Genomic DNA, 22,349 nt, shown 5'->3' with positions numbered 1-22,349 from the left:
GGTAAGAAAATAGCGCCAGGTTTGATGGTGAAACAGGCACGTTGACGAGGGTGGGGAGGATCACCACATGCACAGTGAGCATGTCAGTGGACCGCCATTTTGGAAATTGGCAATCCACGGTCAGCCGAGTGTTATGCGCATGTGCCGCGGGCTCGGCGGAACTTTCAGAACGAGAATATAATTGTTATTCCTATCAGTATTCCCAAGAATCAGAGAGAAGTGATAAGTGATAAGGAATGGTGATTCATGAATGGGATTAACGAGGCGATTCCCCACTACCTCACTCTCGTCTATTCACAAAAAAATGGAATTAGGGAATTATCTTGCAGTATTCTACTCTGGAGATAATGCTTTCAGATCCAACGAGAATTTGTTATTAAAAAAGAACGAAATCATTCAAATGGTAATAAATATTTTATTGTATTGAAATAAACTCCGCTTCGAGTGATTTTTCCTCATCTTCTTAAAATAGACTTAACATTATTTGACTTCATTTATCATTTCATAATTGCAATCTTCAGGTTTTTTAAATATCTATATACGTGTAACCCCTAATAGTATAGTAATGCTCCACGGGGGTATAATCTATATTTCCATTACAGAATTTTAACAATAAGTTTTCAAACTGCTCATCAATAAATTCACATCCATTTTCCTCCAAACTTCTATCAATTTAAATTATCGCTCTTTATTCGTTATTTTTCATTTATTTTAAGACCCTGAGAAATTCAATTCTACAACCGTGATGAATGTTCATAGGATAATAACTAATTACTAGAAATTAAAGAGGTGCAGAGAAAGTTGACAGACAATTGAAGGGGTAAAAGGCAACAAAACAATATCATCAATTGTCGAATCATATTTTGCATTACCATAAAGCCACGTGATATTAATTATTGTAAGATCACGTTTTACCCCTCGTTGATCCACGTGCTGCAGTATTTCTTCATTCATCGTTAATAATGTAGAGCCACAGCTTATTGAACAAAGTCGAAGTGCGGATGTATCACAGTTCCATAGGAGTCCTCCCTATTTTTTGTCTTTTGAATAAATTAAGGAGAGCGTATTCCTGGGTATTTTTTTTTCAAATACATCATCTCCAATTAGAGCAAACGGTGAAAGGAAAAAAATATGCTGAAAGTAAAATTACAAAGGAATTTCTTAAACATTAGTCCTGAAGAATTCGTCGTGGCTCAACAGCTTCTGTACATTTCTCCGTTCATTTATCTCAGCAGGGACACAATTTCAATAATTTTGTGAGCTTATTTCGTGATTATTTCGGCAGCTGGGGAATTCTACGGAAAATATTGAAAGACTATTTCAATGTGGCCTCATATTTCCTACAAGAAAAATTCTTATGGCAATAGATATATCAAAATTTCCATTAGAACTCATTTATGTTAAGGTATCTCCATATCTCGATATGTTATCAATTTTAACATTTATCGATTAAGATATTAAAGTGAGAGATTGTGATTTTCGAAAGTTGGAAAATTGAGTTTACAAGACAATTATGAAATAACTATCTAAACAATATTTATAGCGCTATAAATTCATTCACTCCGAAAATATATCCGAAATAGCTTCACCCAAATATGTGCAGTCGTCTTCCATCTTCTATCCCTTCGCAACATCGTTAATTAGTAACTTTATATACTTGGTTGATTGATTAATTAGTGGTTGATGAACGCTTGAGGCTAATCTTGTGTGGATTTGACTCGCAAATTTATCCAAATTAATATTTGTTACAGGATGTTTCAACAAACATCAAACGTTTTCATTCTCTTCAAAAAAAAATTATTGCACAATTTTCATATTTTATTTCACAATAACAATTTAAAAACCTACAAATCCACCTGCAGAACTGACCACACACGATTCACTTGTTGCCCATGTTTCACTTCGGGCAACAATAATAATCACATAATAAAGATCCCTGAATAAACTCTTCAATGTCCCACATGGCACAGTAACGAATAATCGAGATTTTCAACGTTTCTTCATTCACCTTTTTATCCAGCAGTTTCGATTACCAGAATCCCTCTGGATAGGGAATATCACGTCTCTGACGTTAACATACTTCAAAACCGACGCAGCATTCTTACGTCAAAATGATTCATTAGCCATAAGGATCAGAAGAATCCTGTGGCGGTGTTACAAGTATGCTCTTGCATTCAATTAGCTGATTTTGGAGTAGAGCTCGAAAATAATGAGAGGGAGACGTCCCATAAATTTCTATAGATAATGTTACAAACACATCGGCATCTGATAAGTGCATAGAAAAATGTCAGAAGCCGTTTTCTGTAATTCGGTTTTTTTTTCAATTCAGGACAAAAAATGGCTGTTGATAGTTTTCCAGAAACCTACCAGCGTCCAAAATATTTTCAGAAGCATTTCCTGCTACTCCTGCACTGATTCCAAAATAGAGCTCTAAAAGCGTATTACGTTCTTCACTTATCTTTCGTAGTTTTATTAATAACTAAACATTACTTAGCGGTAACCATTTGGAGAATAATCTTCTGTCTGAATTTATCGCTCTGAGTTAATCTCTGGTATCACTTGTTCTCATCCTTTCTTTTTATGTTTTGTACATTGCCCACAAGCCCTGGTGCTTCAACTCTTCATTCATTTATGTAATTATGTTTAATCCATATCATAATAAATGTGGATTGTACCTGTAAATGGGGTACGGCAGGACTTTAAGGAGATCCTCAAGTAGTAGAATTTTCTTCGGGAAAGAAGATCATCTACCGGATTTAATTGAAATATTTGACAGAATAAAATATAAAAATAGTGAAATGATTTTTGCGTTGAATATCAAACATAAATGTCTCATCATTTTATTCTAAATTCCCTCCCAAAGATACTCTCATGGCTATATAACAACTGAGGCAAATCAAAACTAATAAAAAATAACGAAAAAAAAAATTATTTTGATCTACTTATAGATCCGCTGCCAGAATTTGATGTTAAAAAAATCTTGATTGAAGAAATAAATGTTACCTTTGGTATCGAGATCCCTTTAATTTCCAGAAAAACAAATGTCACTGCCCCTTCAAAATAACGAACGATAGAGTAAAAGCATCAATTCTTCATTTCCCCATAAAATCTAACTCATCCCGATCATCATCATCAGTAATTATTGAATTTTTCATTTATTCGAAAATAATTTCTTCAGCACCATATTCTAACTCTCACTTCAATCACACATCACCGATGATCTCGAGCACTTGTGTATCGAGGCCAATCCAGCTGGGGTTGTCTCATCGATAACTCGCAGCCTCCAACATCTCGACGAATAACTTATTCATGGGCACTTTACCGGTTCTGTAAACACTAGACCAGAATCTACGAACAATACCATCTGCCTGACGAAGACTTGGCAGTACAAGGAACATATTCTGAATTGCACGCAGCGTCTGGCCAGGTTTCACTGCTGTCACACAGTCTGATAAAGAGTTGAGAATGGAATCACGAAAACGATAGAGAGATTGTGGCTCGTCTAGTCGTATGTCACTATTTGTGAGGATTAAAGCCTTTAGAATATAGAATTCTTCTCGGGAGAGATTGAGTTTCTGGACTCGTTCTACTATTTGGATGCACTGAGACAAATAAAAAAAAAATACTGGTTAGCACATGATTTTGCGATTGACCGGATATTCCTTTCCAGAATAAAACGAATACTATTTGCAATAAATATAATTGGTTTCACTTACATGAGTAAAAAGTTCAGTACAATGACACTCTCTCGCAAGTCTCTCATCCAACGTAAAATCCTGGGCGAATCTAAGTCTTCCCGCATTGGGAATACTTCTCCACGCAAGACTAAATGTTAAAATTTCTGCCCATGTGCTCTGGAGCAGTCGCATTTGGTCGTTCAGGGCGAGACCGCTGAACCCTGGTATTTGTTTCGCCCATCCTGGAAAAGAAGCCATGAATCGTTGTTAAAAAGAACATTTTGCGAAATTTTGTTTAAGGAAACCTTCTCAATTATTATAAATTATGAAATTTCATCCTGGATACTGTTATATTTTCCATTTCCCTACTCAATGAATTAATCAAAATCAAATTACCAATTATTCCAACGAGCTCACGATCATACAGATCGGATAACTGTCCCAATACCCGTTGATCCGTGTCTAACGTATGAGTAAGGTTGAATACTTGAAGGGTGTCCGGTTCACACGCGATCAAGGCTTCAATCATTTTATTATCTGACAAAAAAAAATTGATTAACAAGAATGTTCCTGGTAAAACCACAAATACAGTTGATGCATCAAGAATTGAAGAGAAGTTATATTTTTAGAATGAGAGAGAACATTACACTAATAATGGGAGGACTGAGATGAACGACTGGCAGAGGTGACAATTGATAATTAAACAAGTGGTGGGAAGGATGAGAGTCTTCTATCCGTGATAATATTGAAATAAACGTTTTAGAACAAATAGTGAACAGTGTACTGCTAAATTAGTTCTCGTAGATAAATTAACAATAATTTCAACTTACTTGTAATCTCTCCAGTGCCTGACAATCCTACGTTGGCTTTAAAACATTCAATAAAACAAACAATTGAACGAAAAAATTAATAAAAATAAGCAAACAGTAGTTTAATTCATAATGTCTCTCAGGATGATCATGCGGTGTTGAAAATTTGTCGGTTTGTTAAGTGAAGTTGACAGTTATGTGAGGCCCACGTCTGACAAACTCAACAGTGATGTGGTAAAAATAGAACAAAACTGAAGACAAATTGAAGTATGGTCTGTCAACATTATGTGACAAAGTCAACTACTGTGAGTGTTCACCATTGACTCATTGGCAGACACAGTGAAAAGAGCTTAACAAATGTCTATTTAAAAAACTGACAGTATTTTTTTTATCCTAGAACCCAGAAGCTTACTGTGTGTTTACACAGAATGTAAATTCATCGACATTGACTGATAGTAATTTTTTACCACTTCACTCACTTATGATCATTTACATAGTAATTAAAAATTCAGAATTGGTTGATAAATGATTAATACCTTCCAATGCAACTGTTTTTACTGGAAGATATGGATCCGTGGCTCTTCTGTACTTCTGTCTTCCCCCTCTAACTCGATCCAGTCGAACACCTTCCTTCAGCATTCCTTGTCTCAGGCATTTCTGGAATCTACAGGCCTGACAAGCTTTTCTTCTCCTCTTGTTTATCTCACACTCTCCATTCGCAGGACACGTATACTCAATGTTCCCTGTAAAATTACTTGCTACTTTATCATAACATTCTTGCTCATTTTGCAGATAGCACCAAATATCTCGAAATATGTCAACTCGTACATTGTTTTGTGATTTGATGATTACGTGAGTAACAACGAGTATTAATTTATTATTGAAATTATCTATTTCTACCTGTTCATTACCCAATTGCTGTTGTTTAAACTGATTGATGCTATCTACCAATGCATAATGATAATCAAATCTTATTTTCACTGATTAATAATTATCTCTTACCTTGTATTGTTCTTTTAAAAAATGCTTTGCATGCCTCACAAGAGGCAACTCCATAATGAAAGCCACTGGCCACATCTCCACAGACTAGACACACTCTCCTGGGCACTATATCCTCTTCCTTAATGACTCCCTAGACAAATTGAAAGGACCGACAGTTAATGAATTATTCATACACGTTTGAAAAAAAAATTAATGAATAATAATCTCCCACGTCGACTATTCTGTGAATAGTTGGGAGAGAAATTGATTTACTCAGATTGAGTCAAGTAAACCATTTTTTAAATTTACCTCTGGCGTTCCTAATGGTTGGGTAGTTGAAGAGCAGTGTTGCATTTCTGGACTTCCAGGACTCGCTCTTCCTCCACTGTAGTCCCCCATATCCATCTTAATGGTCACCTAAAATTCATGATTTCTCTCTCAAAACTACAAGGAAAACATTTAAAAATAAATTTATCATTTGTCCCCTCAAATTTACCTCCGCAATTGGTTGAATTGTGGTACTGGGTGAACAAACCTGGTGATAGCTCTGGCTTGGTGTCGTTGGATTATCCACTTCCTGCTTTATGCCAGGTAAAACTCTATTATTCGTTATCATATTCTCTGATGCATTTCCAGACATCATACAGACCTGAAATGCAAATAAATTCGCGATTATCATTAAGAGTTATCGCTTAAAGTAGTTCAGCCGTCAGGCCATATTATTACAGCGTGATAATCGTAATGAGAGACTTCAAAGAGTCGTAATACTTCATCGTTTATTCATATACTTTTTAATTTCTATCTTTTCACCAGAGTTTTGATAGAAGTACAGGGAATTATTGCAGAATAATATTTTAGATTGGTTTTAATGAGGACTGAGAGAATACATTTAGTATTGAACTAGACAAACGTGAAGATATCTCCTACAAATCTTTCTTCTGCAAATACGTCTCGACGATTGCACTAAAAAAATTCTCCACCTCCCTATTTTTAAAGAGAAAACATTTTTAGCACCGACTACCAAGAATTTCACCGGAATAACATGTCATTATTGGGCCTTCACTATTCTCCAAATATATCCCAACAAAGATGAACAGAATTCACGTGATTTAGCTGCACCATTTTTTTAGTAAGTTATTTCAATCACAGTTAAAAAATAAAAATATTAATCTGCAGTTCACCGAATGAAAACAAGATTTGCATCACGTCAGCCTTGAACTTGATGCAATTACGAGGAGACCTGATTCACATGAAATTGCTGAAGGTCCCCAATTGCAAGAGATAAACACAAAGTGAAGGAAAAAATTATTGTTCAATAATATTTGTTGAATATTATTGTTTTTCGTGAACGAGTGCCTCCAGTCGTTCCCCAGACTCTGTTTCTCGTCGGTATCTTTGGAATAATTTCTAATCAAGCTCCTCCTCGTCGTTCTTCCTGCTGTTAACGATCCTCTCCCTATGTTATCAAGATGTAATTAGAAAACAAGCAATAGATGCAAATGATTGATTTGAAAATCTAAACTGTTGAGAAATATTTACCGATAGAAACTCTCCAATATTTTCCTCGATTCACGAATAAAATCCGGATTGGAGTGAAAGTAACGGGAGTGGAAAGGGTTGCGTAAGTGAAGCTGTCTCTCGATTTTGTTTTTGCGTCGGAAACCTCATGCGTTTTTTAGAAGGGAGGGAAAATAAAAGTAGATAAAAGCAATCGTCGAGACGTGAGGTGGGGAGAGAAGGAGGACATTGGAGGGAGGAGTAACGTCTGGTTAGCCTTGAACTTGGCTTTTCTAAGAGTGAGCCGGTACGATCGTGAAGGCCGAGGATGACGCGCCATCGCAATTTTAGACGCGAATCCCGAGCACAGACGGATTTACCCGATGTTAATAGCCTTGAAATTTACGCTTTCCAACTCATGTCAGCAGATCCTCGTAGTTATATGAAGGGAAAAAAAATTGATGGAATTTGCGAATATTTTTATTTCCGGATACATGTGCTCGTGAGATGATACGTTCAAAATTGGGTCAATAATCCTTCAATAGTTACTCCGAGGATCCTTAAGGGTGTTCTGCACCCTTTTCGCAAAAATTCCCGCCGGTAAAATCTACACAAATGTAATCTACAACAAATGTAATCTACACATATGTAATATATAACAAATAATATGTCTGTGTGCACCATCGTTCTCCTATTTCTCTCAACTTCCGGTGCCCGAGGTATTAAAAAATCCCAAGGCTCCAGTAACATACTCACTTAAACATTACCTACCATTGACTCGTTTTTCACAACAGGTCAATTATGTAAGAAAAAAAAATAACAGCGAGAGATTGACGTGAGAGAATTATTGATTGATCACAAGACCAAATATTCTTTCAGCTTTTGGGAATGGCATGAAAGACTGCGAGGAGAGAGGAGCACGAGACCAAAGAATTTTTGTTATCATCCAGAATATGACGAAATGTTGAGAAATGGCTTATCAATCATCGGTTATTATCGGTTCGTCAGTTTGAGAAATTAAATCTCAAACATTCTCCCAAACTCAATGACAATTTAATTAATTTTGCACTCGCAAAATAGGTTCTTTTCGGGACGAAATTGTCTGTCAATTCTGGGACATTTAGTTGAAACTGGGACTTGTCAATTACGATTTTTCTAAATTTAATTTCGAAAGTTGGGGAACTTTGATGAATCATTTAGAAAAAGAAATCATGTGAATGAGTGAAATGTAGGTATTCTACGATCAATATGAGCAGACGCTTTGTGGCACCCGGTGCGTCACATACCCCATTCGCTTTCCTAAAATAAAGTATGTGGAGAATATTTTTTAGCCAATTCGCAAATCTTTAGATCTCCACAATAATTAATTCTACAACTGTACGAACTTTTGTACTCACTCTCCCCATATACTGAATTATTTTATATAACAACAGAGCATTGCATAATTATTTACCGTGTGAGACACAATATTCAAAGATCATGAGCAATTATCGCATATTTTTATCTCCTTCCGAAAATTAAATTTCCGATTTTTTTCCTCTACTTTTAAAATGTCGTTCAACCGCTTAATATCGTCATTGACTTCCAAACCTACAGTATATGATAAGTATATTGATTTGCAGGAAAATCTATCACGAAAAAGGTACCTTGAGATGTGCTAAAGCCACTCGTGCAAAGAAATGCATAATTAGCAAAAATATTGAATTTCTTTTATGGAGTGGCCTCACCACTGGATAATCGGCTTAGTAAAATCATTGAAAAATAATTACCAAATAAATCTCTCAAATAAGGAAAAATAACATGAATCAACAAATCAAACTCATCATATACTTTTTATCCAATGAGTGGAGTCAGTGTCGAGGTCGAGTCGGAAATGTTCATGCATTGGCTCAATTACTAGATTATTATCCCTCTTTTTCACACAGCGGGTTATGAAAACAGTCCAGTGCCTCCTCTTCCAATGATTTCATCTCCCCGGTGACCAAATAAATAACCCAGGGATAGAAAAACTATTTTCCAATAAATGTAACGGAGGAGGGAAAATTTCCTTGTGACTGGGCTCGGTAAATAGTTAATTACTCCCTTTGGAGTATAAAATTCCGTACGAAATATTTATTATTTCCTTTTTATGTATTGATTTAAAAACGAAATGTTATTCCACTAGTTAATAAATATACTTTTCATCCTCCCCAAAGAAGTCCTATTACCCAAGTGATATAAATAATAGATAAACTGAATTAATATTTTATAAGTTAAGTTGGTAATAATTACCACTAATTAATGTATTTTCGTGGGATATAGACTTGAGGGATGATCACGTGGCTGTTAATGAATGGGAGTAGAAGTAGAGAGAGGACATTTGTATCTGAGAATCAGGAAGGGCCTTAAGGAGGTCATCGGGACAGTTTTACAAGGATTTATTTACAAGAAAAATATTCCGAACGTTTAATTTAACAGGGTTGGAATTTCACGAGGGGAAAATGTGTTGTTTACAGTGGGAATTTTGGGGTACGACACCCCTGCTCTTTTAAAAAATCGATTTACCCCGTTACGTGAATTATTTTTTGTGTTACAATTCCCTCAACTGCATAATGGTAGTATCACATGCTACTGAGTATTAAAAAAATGCTTATGTTTACCCCATGCGATGGAGTGAAAAGCACTGGGAGGTTTTGTCTGGTTACATATTGCCCAAGGTTAAGGCTGGCCCGGCAATCTCTAGTGACGTCACCGACGTCTCGTGGCCTTAAACTTGACAGCCCCTCCCACAAGTTTCGATACTCAACTCATCGAATTGACTTTTTTTTTCTCTCATTTTCAAAAAGACAATGCTTATCTTGATAGCAATACTTTCATATCTCTATTGACTATATTATATAGAAGTAAATAACCACCAGTCAGATGAATTAATGAGGATGATAAATTAAGTTAATGAGTGATTGCTCCGTCATAACGTACACAGCAACTGAAAATATATTATCGACTTGATTATTAATTTTTGCCGAAATATATTTGGAATAGGAAAATTCAGAAAATTTACGTTGTATTTATAATAAATAATTTTATTTTTTCACAACGAATGTCGGAGATTTTCAAAGTAAAACACTAGCGATCGGGTGAATTTTCAAAAATTATTAAATCATATTTTTGGAGTACGTTAAATTGTGGATTAGAAAATGTCTCAGGATATTCGCAAACTGAAGGGACTCGTTCACGCGTAATTTGCAAAATAATTCATGGAAAATATTTTTCCAATTGCTTCAGAGGCTCACTACATCCATATTTATGTATTTATTTATCAACAATTCTCGAGATAAATCGTAACAAGTTATAAACCACCAATTGGGTAAAACAGTTTTGTTTCTTGGTGAACCTACCACATCGTAAATCCAGGCATCCATAGCCGTGTTGTCGTACATTCCAACGTTTAAACTCTAACCATTAAAAAAAAGATACATAGATAAGTAAATAAACAGTGTATCACCTTTAAAATCACAATCCAAGTTATTTTTCACTCGTATTAAACAAACTATCAATTCCAATTACAAAGAGAGCATTAAAAAAAAAGCGAATAATTCAATAATGAGGAATCGAAAATCATTGATATGTAGATAATGAAACAAATATTTTGATGTATCTTCAGATGATGAAGAATCCCAATCGATGATTGAGAATATTCATGAGATCGAGGAGAAAGCACTTGAACTACCGCGCATTAGAATATCGATGAATATTTACATACAACAAGAATTTTGAGTTTTAGGCCTTTCGCAGTTGAAATAAAGGAATTTTCAGGGGGTTGAGCGGGTCGGTAAGACCGAGGCGCACGCGCACATGACGATAAATTTTTTTTCAAATGTGATAACGCTTTGATGTTTACGGCTCGACGGATCGTGCACGACTGGCGATCTCGCCGGTATTTCACTGTCTCCTTATGATACAACTGACGGCTTTAATGTGACAACAAACGAATTTTGGCGAGGAAAATTAAAAAAAAAAAGCGCGAACAAATACGAGTCGCTATGACACCGAACAAATCAATCGGGAACAAGTGTCTTAAGTATAAAAAAATCAATGAGATGTTTAAAGGGTTCAAACAATGTTTAGTTATTGTCCCACCCCCTAATGTCAGTGGAACTTCATTAAAAAACAAAACAGCGAATAATTAAAGGAGATTTGAATTTTTTGGAGCCTCATCTCTGAATTGAAAAAAATGAATAGAGTGAACATCGACAATTGGGAAGTGAAGTTGACAGATTTTATCGGATTATTATTGAATGATAATATAATATTTATTGCTATTTCGCAATGAAGGGTATTTTGCAAGATACAACAACATTCCATTACTTGTTTCCCTATTCTGATCTCGTAAAATCGACATATAGATAGCCCCTATTTATAGATACTGTAGATAATATATATTTCGCATATCATGAGGCCACGAAGGTAGCGAATAATTCACGTTTCGACTGACGATTAAAATTTCCGATGAAAAATCCCACTATTTCCCACGAGATAGAAAATTACGTTGGATTTGCACAGTAGATGTAGACATTAGCAGATGGAGATGGAGTGATTCTCCTGTCCTACTCTGTCGCGCATTTGCAATGCGCCTAGTCCTACTGCGCAACTACGTCAAAAATATAAAATGCTCAATCTCCGTGATTAATCAAGATATTCGCATAAATCCAGGGCATTTTTCTCCGCCTCCAAAGGGATCATATTTGTTCATAAAACGAGTTATAAGATATTGTGAGTACTTTAACCGTACGATCTAATAAAATAAATCAATAGTTCGTCGCAAAAATATAGTTTTTGAGCAACAATAAAATAATTTTAGCGAATAGAATTAAAACCACTAAATATGAACAGGTGAAATAAAAAAAAAATGAAGTTACGAGTCGTCTATTGAGTCGATGTAATAATTAATTTTTCTTGCAATTTAGGAAAATTAAAAGGGATGGCTTTAATTACCGTCTGCAATATTTTCAAATTGACCCAAATACTTCTCTAGTAAGTTGCAAAACACATTGTAGGGTTCAGGAATTTTTTAAAATATTATATTTGCAGTGAACATTATTTCTAATTGTCTTAAAATCTCCTGAACGAAATAAACCCTTTATACATCATAAATTGATTTTCTAATGGATCGATCAATGATGAGGTAGTCCCCAGAACAAAAGTTTCAATGTTTTAGCGCATTGCATGTATTATACCTCGGACGTAAAATACGAATGAGGGGGCGAGGGCTTTTGGTTAGTGACTACGCATACATCACTGCTCTATATTTGGGTGGGGCGGTTGTCCGTGAATAAGCCGCGACTGAGAGGGACGTAGGGGCCAATGTCGATGGCCTTGAACTTGGCCTCAGCGTTCCGTCGCTGTTTTTCTTACTGCTTTCAGTTTTTTTTTTTATTCATGGGCATTACTGCTCCAAGCAGCTCATCGCTCCATCAATTTTTCAGCGAAGGGTAATCCAACATGAGGGAAAAAAATTAGATTAATAGTATGAGTTATATCGCGGCCAAGGACTGCTCTAGAATAATAATTCAAGGCACCAAAAAATATGATTAGTTCTGTAAATGAAGTATCTAACGATTTAAAAAATTGTTGGATAAATTTCAAGGGAAACTTTCTTCATTCTTCGCATTGAGTAATTCACATGGGCTGTACGTGGGGTTCCTAATGAGTTTAATGATCTTTGGATAGTTAATTTACTGAGATTCCCAGGAAATATTAAGATAAATTTTCTTCATGAAAGAAATACGAATGTGATCGAAGATATTTCGACTGGGAGGACGATACGTATCTGACCACTGTGGAATGTACTGAATGAATTGTGAATTAGCTAATGTCTGTATCAACTTGAGGCGCTTTATTATTCCCCTAAGTAATTACCTACGATCATGGACCGGTAGTGCGTTGAGAGAAGTACGCAGTTGAACGTCTAAAGAAATTTTTAGTGAGACACATTCATTCCCTATCACCCTCTACTCCAATTATTAATATCGATAGCCCTAGGTTTGACAACGAAAAATTGAAAAACAGGCTGTCAATGAAAATAATTCGATAGCGAATGAGTTCAGTCGTCCCCTAAACTGTCTGCAAACCTATGAAACGAAATAAGCTAATTCACAGTTCAATTTATTACGATTATTTTTTTTATTAAACATTAAAAAGCAATTCTTGAAATAATACTTCACAGACTATTTTTATACTGTGACTCGACATTGAGTGCTATGATCTCCATTAACTTGTGATAGTTAATGTAAATGCCAATGACATTAAATTTTTATATTATTGTTGGATTCTCAAAATATCCGAAGTTGTATGAAAACCAATGTGCCAAATTTCGCCGATGAATAATTTTGTAATCTGTGATGTTCGTGCTTCGGTTTAAATATGAATTAACGTCACCATAATAGTAGTCACAAGATCAGTTAATAATCATAATATAAATAAATATAATAGAAGCATGGTGAATAGAGATAAATGAAGAGGAAATAATTCCTCTCTCAGTGGACTTTGTTATTAACAGCAAAATTGTATCTTTTTTCCACAACAAAAACGAGGATTTTGCCCAGGGGGATAAATTCCCAGAGTTCTCTCTAACCCTAAAATTCAGAAGGTTAATAACGAATTCTAGCCATTACGAAACTCACGATTATCAAGGAGACTGCCAATTATATGTATATATACATATATATATATATATATCCGTCCACTTGACATATTTATCCCAAACTCACGTCTAAATAAAAATGCAAACCATTTCCCCCAGGGAAAGAATGACCGGCCAAAAAACCTGAATAAATTGCTCGAATGATTTCCTAATTATCGCCAGTTGTTCATCGACAATTCCATCCGTAAAAATGACGAACAAATTGAAGAATCGCAATAATAACCAGTGCACAGTACAATTAAGAAAGTGTACACATATTCCGAATAAAAATGGCGACTACATCACTGTCCATGCAGTGAATCGACGAACATATTTATCCACTCAATGGAGCTCGAGATTAATTGAAAAAAGGGTTTGTTTGATTGATGGTACTCACCCTAGTCGTACGTTGTCTTGAATCCGCTCTTCATTACCTCACTCAATGCTCCCATCCAGGTATAGTGATAATACTGGTGATAGTTTCACTGGTGTATTGTATTTGAACTGATTGTGTGAACCTGATCACTAACGGCCATTTGCGGTTTATTCACTGAAAAGCTGGAAAAGGCGCTTGTCCTCAGTAACTGGTATCTGTTGCTAATTATCGTCACCGGAGTGAACAAATACATTGGCAAGAGAGTACAGAGAGATTTAATACTTTGGTTGGCATGAATTGCTCGTTTTTCCCAAGTCGAGAGAGGGAATAGTGGAGTTGCCATTTAGAGAGCTTGGGAAATTCCCAGAATGCAACGGGAATGTGTAGTCCTTGAAGCCTCGGTAGAGGGAGCAGCTCAGTTCGTCGAGCACGTGGTGAATTGCATTAAAAGGGAGATTATCGCAATCTGCTTATTCGAGGGGGGGTTCCAACCGGATTAATCAATTAATTACTAATTAATGGACCTAATCAAGGGCCCACGAGGTCATTGGTCTTTCCTCCTTGCCAGAACAATGAACAAGTACTTCGGGAGGTCGTGCGCAGCACAGCGTACCAGGGGGAGGTCAAAGTGACTGCTGTGCTACCTGGGGGCGCCTGGTGGAACTTGTCTCGGTGTTTGTGGCTTCATAGTACCTTTCTGTATGATATTCTACCAGTGGTTTGTTGACAGACGACATCATAACCTCAATCACGATCATTCCATAGTGTTTTTTGGGGTTTTTTGGTTTTGTTGGATTATTTATCCCATTGTTGAGTAGGATCTGGCAGATAATATTGTGACCATCCTCTGGAGGTATTTAGCGAAGGATCCCAGAAGCCCTTGGCAGTACGGAGCGTAAAATTAATTATATTTTTACGTTGTATTAGGTAAATGGTTGTATTTTTCGATTTATCGTGTATTAACTGTCCTTGAATAAACAATGAAACCATGACTCCATATTTCACTGTTTTATTAATAATTTTAGGGTTTTTTGGGAATGTATTCGATGATTGGGGTATGTACAAATGAGAGAACCTTTATATTAGCGATCTAGAAAGGATTTCCTACAAAATTAGTGCATTAGTTGGTTTTTCTAATCTCAATCTCCAGCCGGCAAAACACATTGGGTACGATTTTTTAATTTTTCCAAGTTATGTATTTGACATTGTTCACCATTTGGAATTTTTTCATTCTTGATGGAGCCAATATTTTTGTCATTAGTCAAAAAAATTGAATAACCAGTCAAAACCATGAATTTTCATTTTTTATTCGAATCAAGTTTTTTTTCATTAATCATCATACATAATGGAAAAAAAATGTTACATTTGTACAGCCATCATATACATGTTACATTTAGATTACCGTTTACTTATTACCATTTTTTAAGTGTCTTGTTTGTGTCTGATGTGTGTTTTGTGAGTGCCTCGGAGTAATGGGTATTTATATCGATTTATCATTTATGAAATGTAAAAGACAATCAATAAAAATAACGTAGAGGAGTCCAGCACTCATTATTCCTTTAATTATTTTTTTTTGAAAAGGTAATTTATACGAATGAGTAGTTCTTACTGGATGATTCGGCGCGAGTGATAATGAAATCATGAAAAATTATTCGATGTGAAGTGAACTAAAAAGCGAACAAATGTCATCTATTAAAATATTGAAGCAATAGAGGCGAAAAAAATCTGTTTTTCTAGGTTTGATTTTAAAGTATTCAACGCAAAGATACTTTCAGTTGGACTTTACTTTGTTGAATTTGACAATGATATTATGTAGTGAAGTGGTAAACAAACAATTTATCATTTCGATTATGAACAATGGGGCAGAAATGGTCAGGAGACAATTGTTCTGATTATTGAATTTTCTGCAAAAACATATTCCAGGATCTCTCTCTGGACTTGATAATTCCCGAGACTTATAAGAGAAATTATAAAAACGTTCCGAATAGCTAAAGGAAAGATTTGTAATTAAATTATGACTTCACTACAAAATTGATTTTTCGGTATGTTTACCATTTAAGTTTAAAAACAATTAATTGAGAGGAGTTCTGGAATTATTTATATAATAACGTTTAACTGGTCTTCAACAATTATACAAAGATACTAAATTTTCAGCGAGAAGAACAAAATTTCAATCTTCTCTAATGTCTGTTTAATGCGTTTCTCATTTCTAGTGCATTTGACCAACAGCTTCTCACCAGAATTTATTTATTTCTGTTTGAAATATTACAATGATATTGTTACTTCCATTATCTACTTGTACTGCTCTGCGTACTGTTCAATAACGTCTTCTTTAATAATTTTAATTTAATTCTCTTTGTAAAAAACATTGTCGAAAATGGATCCTATTGTATTTCTCAACTTTTTCTTGTGGCTATTACATTTGCGTCATTTCCTCGTTTTTCTACATTCTATACACTAATATACAAAGTATGCAATTTTCACGTATTTATTTGCCTTTTTTTTGTTTTTTTCTTTTCTTTTTTTTTATATATTTTTTTTACTTTTTCTATACCGAAATGTCAATCATGCCGTTATGTCCATCCCACTTTTCTAAATTCGGTTCTATCTTGAAATATACGACTTCAGTAACACCATTCTGTTATTACTCATCAACATGTTATAATTGTTTTTGCATAAATAAATGAGCATGAAATCCTGCGGAGAAACGGTAAATGCTGGAATAATTTATTATTCCCAAGAAAATTTTCCGTGAACAATATCTTCATTCAGATTTTTCAATCGTATTTTCCTGGACGCGAAAAATATTCTTCATAATTAATTTAAATTTTCATCGTACGATTTCCCTTCACAACTAATCCCCAAGATGTTTGCGAACTGATTTCATACTTCATTCGTTTAACCACTTCATATAATTCGCTAGTCAATCGAACGGACGCTGGGGGAATCACCAGCACGTTATTTTAGCGTGGCACTCGTCTAATTGCAGAGACTGCATTAATTATTCGAGGGATTTAATTATGAAGTGGCGAAACGAGGAACAATCTAGGTAAAGTGCAACATCTTGAAACAAAGTTCCTCACCACAACGTTGCCCTTACGTTTATTTCTGAACCCACTCTTTCTAAAACAGTGATTAACGAAACCCAATTTAACATATTTCACGTCACATTTGCCTGTGCAAATCTCTCAAACCGTAACATTCCTTCGACTGCAAATGAAAGGCTTTCTCCGGAAGTAAAAAGTCGATATTAATATATACACGCTGAAATTCTTCAAATGAGTCCACAATTTTTTGGTATCATTGATGCATTTTCCCTCTTCTTACAAAAAAAAATCAAGATAATTTTTCTCATGATTAACTTCAATCATTTGTCACTTTGTTATGAAAAAAATTAATGATGTGGGTGGGTGGGGTGAATGTGAGAATAGCGCGCTACTGTACATCAGTCTTAAACATCAGGGGCGCACCAGTTCCCAATGAAAATAAATCTCCTTAATTTGAGATTAATTAGCTTTTGCAATCGTATCAACAATCAATCGACAACGTAAACAGAAAATTAAATCGCAATTAATTGCCAGCGCCATGGCAGTTAAAGCAAAGGGGGGAAGGGGAGGTTGACATGATTCTACACGATTTTAAATTCATCATTTATCGATGAAAATTTTTCAATTTCTTTTTTCTCGTGTAATCAGATAATTATTATAATTAATAATTTTTTTTATGAAGTGTAACTATAAAGTGGGAGGTACGCAGATCGTTTTTTTTTCACATATTTTTTTATCATTTTTCTTTCCATATATATATAATACAATTAGCGTGTATTAGTTAGTAGTAAAATCATATACAATTGTTACAATATTTAAATATTACTTATTACAATAATAATCATCATCGCCAATAATCGATGGATATTTTCAAGTTTTTAATTATAGCTTAATGCGTTTAAGTGTTTTTAAATGATTTGTATTGGGCTCTATTAGATCGTGAATATTCAGGTGTGATATATGGATATAGTGCTGGCTGAGGGGAAAAGAGAATCATTGATTCTCCACTTTTTCAGATACAGAGATATATTCATATATCAGAGAACATGAAAACCTTTGACTTGGTATAAATCAGAAGAGATTGAGTGTAGAATAGGAAATACGATTTTCCGATGATAGTGCGAATATTCCCAAAATAGCGTCGAATAATTCGACGTATGAATCGACCTCTCCTGACTCAACTATTTCACCACTTAAAAGTTTTAGTCTCTCTTACAACTTTTTGTGTGTCTTATATTTTTTGTGTAATGTCGTGAGGGGGCAAATGATCAAAGCAACTCCCGGATAGACCCGCTTGTCAACCAAAAGTGCGTTAAACTAGAAATAAACAATTTTTTACAATGGTTTATAAACAATAATCAAATAAGAATTCCTTTAGGTTCCTAAGATTTTTCTCATTTGCTCGTTTTTTTTTCTCTCTTCCTGATAAATTTTAGTATCATGCGTAAAAGTAGTGACAACTGAGCAGTCGAGTTTCTATAGAAAAAATTTACATTATTTATACTGAAAAGGATTTCGAGATATATCATCGTTTACAATTGAATTACAGTTGAATTTACTCATTACCTGAAGGTAAAATTGCCTTTTTTATTTTTAATATATTTGTTAAGTAGATAAATGTCAGATCGATTAGATATTTATGGATGTAAAGCTACAAATGATGGACACTAGATGGAAAAAGTTCATGAGAATGTTCAGGGGCGGGAGACGAGAGAGATGATTTTTTTTTCAAAATTCTACACAATATTTATAAATTGTTACATGCGAACGCTTCCCACCCTTATTCCCCTGTTTAATGCGGAGAGAAAGAGCTGGGATAATTATTTATAATGCATATATAAGATGTCTTATTGTTTACAAAGATTGAATCAACATTTTTATGAAAAAAAAAAAAAAATAGAAATTGGAAATTGAAAAGGCAGAGCATTTGGACGAAAAATGAAAGAAAATAAAAATCGTTACACAAAATATTATCGATTGGTATCAATAATTAATAGATTAATTAATAAAACAAATAATTAATTAATTATACATCTACAAGTGGATTATTTTTTATATATAAATGACATGAGATATTATTTCTTACTTTTCCCACTCATTTTTCTCACTCCTTTTCTTTATTAGTTTGTCACAAACTCCGATGGCAACTAATACCATATCTCTCATTACTTTGTTGGCTTTATTCCGTTATTTTAGGTAATTGCAAATGATTCGTTAATTGTCAATAATTTACAGATGATAAACGCGCGACTCTTGACAAAGATAAAGGAACTATTATGATTTCATAGCATTCTCATCTTTTTCATTCATTACGATTCATTATTTTCCAGATTTTTATTTTTCTTTACTAAAATGTTCATTTTTATGTTCTCTATTTCTTTTAGATATTTATTGGTAGGAGATGCGGGCTGGAATGTTTAGATTTCTGTAATCATTTCGGTGTGTAATTTCATATTAATCTTCACAGTGATTTCTTTTTCTGGTAAAATGGAAGGAATAAATTCTCTTACTATCGAGATAGCCATGAAAAAACCTCTCGATTTGTTACATTTTACCACTTCTACCGATTTCTCAATTTCGCTGAATGTTCTTTTCCATTTATTGATTAAAAAATTTGTCCCGAATGAAAAATAGAATTAATACCAAAACTAAACGTCGATTTCACTCCATTTTAAATGATGATTTTTCTATATACAGTATTTTACATAAAAAAACATTTCAACTCATTTACTCAATTTTTTCCGCATGTTTAAGAACCATTTTCAATTAATTATTTCATCAATGGTGGAATTTGTTATATGTTTTTATGCGATCACAAGTATTCGTGCTAATGTTACTATTCTCATATAAAATTTATGCTGAAGAAATATTACAAGTGTACAACTGACGATGCAATTATTTTGCGACATATTTCCTTCTTACGATATTTGCTCAATTTCCGTAATTTTAAGATCACCATCGCATAACGGCTATCTCTACACTCTGACGATTATTATTCCTCTCTACTGAGTGTAATAATGAACGTCATGATTAATTAAAAAGTAATGTCTCAGGTTAAGCTTTAAGAACGAAACATTTGTGATTCTGTTCAAGCAGAAAAAGATCACTGCAAAGATTTAGTTTCTGTGGAGGTGGTAAAACGTAATGAATGGACCTTAACTTTATTTCATAAACATTTCAGAATATACCGGGTTGATTAAAAAAAATTCCCCTGACATTTTCTTCTTGTCACGTTTAACGGAATCAAAAAAAAATCAATCCATTACCCTTCACCACATCCCTACAAATTCAATCACTTCAGTTATTACCTTCTAATAATTTAAACAATAAAAACCCCTCGAAATGTGTCACATCGACTGCACAAGAGTTGGGGGCAAATTGGCAAAAGGGCGGGAGGGTGAAAAATTTTGTGCGAAAATTAATTTTCCCTAAAACTCATGGATTTTTTCATTCTTTTCACTTTTCTCTTTTTTTTTACAGATGTATGTATATATTTATATATATATAATTTACAATTGAAGTTTAAACTAAATTCGAAGTATTTATATCGCGCGATTCTAAATTTTTATGATTTCTTCTTTTTTAATTAAGAGTGCATGTCATTGTAAAAAAAAATGGCAACTATCTTACATCGATTTTTGAGGAAAACCTGGTATGAAGGTGTTTTTGGATGAGTTGGGGGCAGGGAGGGGGAAATCAATCTGATTTGGACGAGAGAATATCGTTCAACTATTAATGTTTGTATAAAGATCAAAAGAAAAATCGAAACAATGAAAACCCAATTTCAAAGATGATTTTTCTGTTTTCTGAATGATTTCGCTCTCTCATCATGTTGTTTATCATTTCTTCATTTTTTTAGATCCATTTTTTAGCTTCAATTAATTCGTAATTATTATAATACATAATATTCACAGAGTCTGTTGAAATGAATGCAGGGGGGATGGATTAAAAAAAATTTAATTAAGGAAAGAAAGGGGAGATGGTTTTGTCGTATCTATACACATTTCGTTATTCAATATTTATATCACAATTTACAAAATTTGCGGTAATCGGGAAATAATGGAGGTGAAAAAAAGGGATTGTAGGCTGGGATGGGGATGCAGTTCCTCACTTTGTTTCAGAGTGGTTTTCAATTTTTCATTAAACTGTTATTTTTCATTTTTTTTTCGCTTCTCGAAATTTTTGTTCACTATATTTTTGCTTTTTCTATCGATATATTCTCAAGGATATCCTTTTCGTTGAGACGTATAACGAAAGGATAATCAGCTGTTGTGAAAGATTTCAAATGAAAATTTGTATATTCTTCATTTTCTAAATTAAACGAAAAAGTAAAATTTAATTCCTCCTTATCATATTAAATTATAATAAATTATAATTTCGTAAACCTCGTAATTGATTCTTGAAAATTTTAATAAGCAAAAAAATGGGAAGTAAAGAAAAACCTTTGTTTTTGAGAAATAAAATTGTTTGCGATGATCGTTTAATCGTTATCTCTAACCCGGTTCAACGAGATTCTTTAATTCGATTAAAGAGTCAAGCAAATTCGTCACTATTATCATGCATTTCGTCCTACAAAACGAGTGTTCTCCAATCACGCAAATAATAGTGAAAAAAAATTATTGTTATCAGAAATTATCTTCTCGTAATCTCTTCGAGATCAGTGTAACACTCGTAACGATGACAAAAATCGTTTACGTCAATAGGTTTTTTCCCTCGCAAGTGGGACTTTCAATGATGAGTAATTTTAATCAAAGAAAAGTATTTTCATCACAACAACAGTGTCAGATACATGGGCACAACTTTTGACCATCTTTGACTTAATATTTCAAAAGTTAAGACTTTGCGTTTCGAGTGTTACGATGAATTAGATGTGACGATTTTAGGAAATTCTTAGTTTATAAGACCTGTGTTGGTTGTTGGGCAGTCGTCTGTACAGAACCCGCAACAGATGCTGGTGGTCCAATGGGCCCCAGATCGCCTGTACCTGATGTTGCCCCACCTGGAGTCGATACACCTAATGTTGATGAACCCTTCATGAAGAATTTCTCAAGTTTCACGATTATATGCTTTCCATAAGTATATTTGCGTAAACTGTTGAGATGGGGTCGAATTTTATGCATCAGTACTTTACGTTGACCTGGCTCAGCAACATCGATCATCTTCTGAACTACGTAATTGGCATACTGATCCTTCATCATCACATTTAATGCGCTGAAATTGATAAAAAAAATATTCCTGTTAGTGTTTTAAACGTCCATCATATATATTTTTGTCTCTTGTGCCCATCTGCACTTGTTCACG

General features: G+C 34.2%; 2 protein-coding genes and 1 long non-coding RNA gene across 21 annotated transcripts in view; 1 reads left to right on the top strand and 2 right to left on the bottom strand.

The window, feature by feature from the left end:
- Window positions 1–395: 395 nt before the first annotated feature.
- LOC135170127 (steroid hormone receptor ERR2) lies at window positions 396–14,268 on the bottom strand. 13 transcript variants are annotated; one of them, XM_064135662.1, is made up of 10 exons: window positions 10,707–10,871; window positions 10,342–10,398; window positions 5,964–6,116; window positions 5,777–5,872; window positions 5,489–5,618; window positions 5,023–5,244; window positions 4,508–4,543; window positions 4,074–4,214; window positions 3,717–3,919; window positions 396–3,602 (listed from the first exon to the last, which is right to left on the bottom strand). In XM_064135662.1, exons 2-10 carry the CDS (start codon window positions 10,381–10,383, stop codon window positions 3,264–3,266), a joined length of 1,362 nt encoding a protein of 453 aa, XP_063991732.1. In that variant the 5' UTR covers window positions 10,384–10,398; window positions 10,707–10,871; the 3' UTR covers window positions 396–3,263. The 13 variants fall into 13 exon arrangements, with proteins under 13 accessions (XP_063991732.1, XP_063991735.1, XP_063991744.1 ...); XM_064135665.1 differs by having other exon boundaries at window positions 5,777–5,884; window positions 6,003–6,116; window positions 10,707–10,870; XM_064135674.1 differs by having other exon boundaries at window positions 5,777–5,884; window positions 10,707–10,866.
- Window positions 14,269–14,474: 206 nt separating this feature from the next.
- On the top strand, window positions 14,475–16,688 carry LOC135170166 (uncharacterized). The gene is made up of 2 exons (XR_010300322.1): window positions 14,475–14,928; window positions 15,027–16,688. It is a non-coding gene; the product is annotated as an uncharacterized LOC135170166 (long non-coding RNA).
- Window positions 15,293–22,349, bottom strand: part of LOC135170118 (maternal protein pumilio-like) — a 56,521-nt gene continuing 49,464 nt past the window's right edge. For all 7 annotated transcript variants that reach the window (XM_064135643.1, XM_064135644.1, XM_064135645.1 and 4 more), the window contains one exon: window positions 15,293–22,259. In XM_064135643.1, coding sequence (XP_063991713.1) covers window positions 21,944–22,259 — 316 coding nt within the window. In that variant the 3' untranslated portion in view covers window positions 15,293–21,943. The remainder of the gene's footprint in view (window positions 22,260–22,349) is intronic.

Source organism: Diachasmimorpha longicaudata, chromosome 16, assembly GCF_034640455.1.
Source record: "Diachasmimorpha longicaudata isolate KC_UGA_2023 chromosome 16, iyDiaLong2, whole genome shotgun sequence".
Lineage (NCBI taxonomy): Eukaryota > Metazoa > Arthropoda > Insecta > Hymenoptera > Braconidae > Diachasmimorpha > Diachasmimorpha longicaudata.
This window is presented reverse-complemented; position numbering and strand designations above follow the sequence as displayed.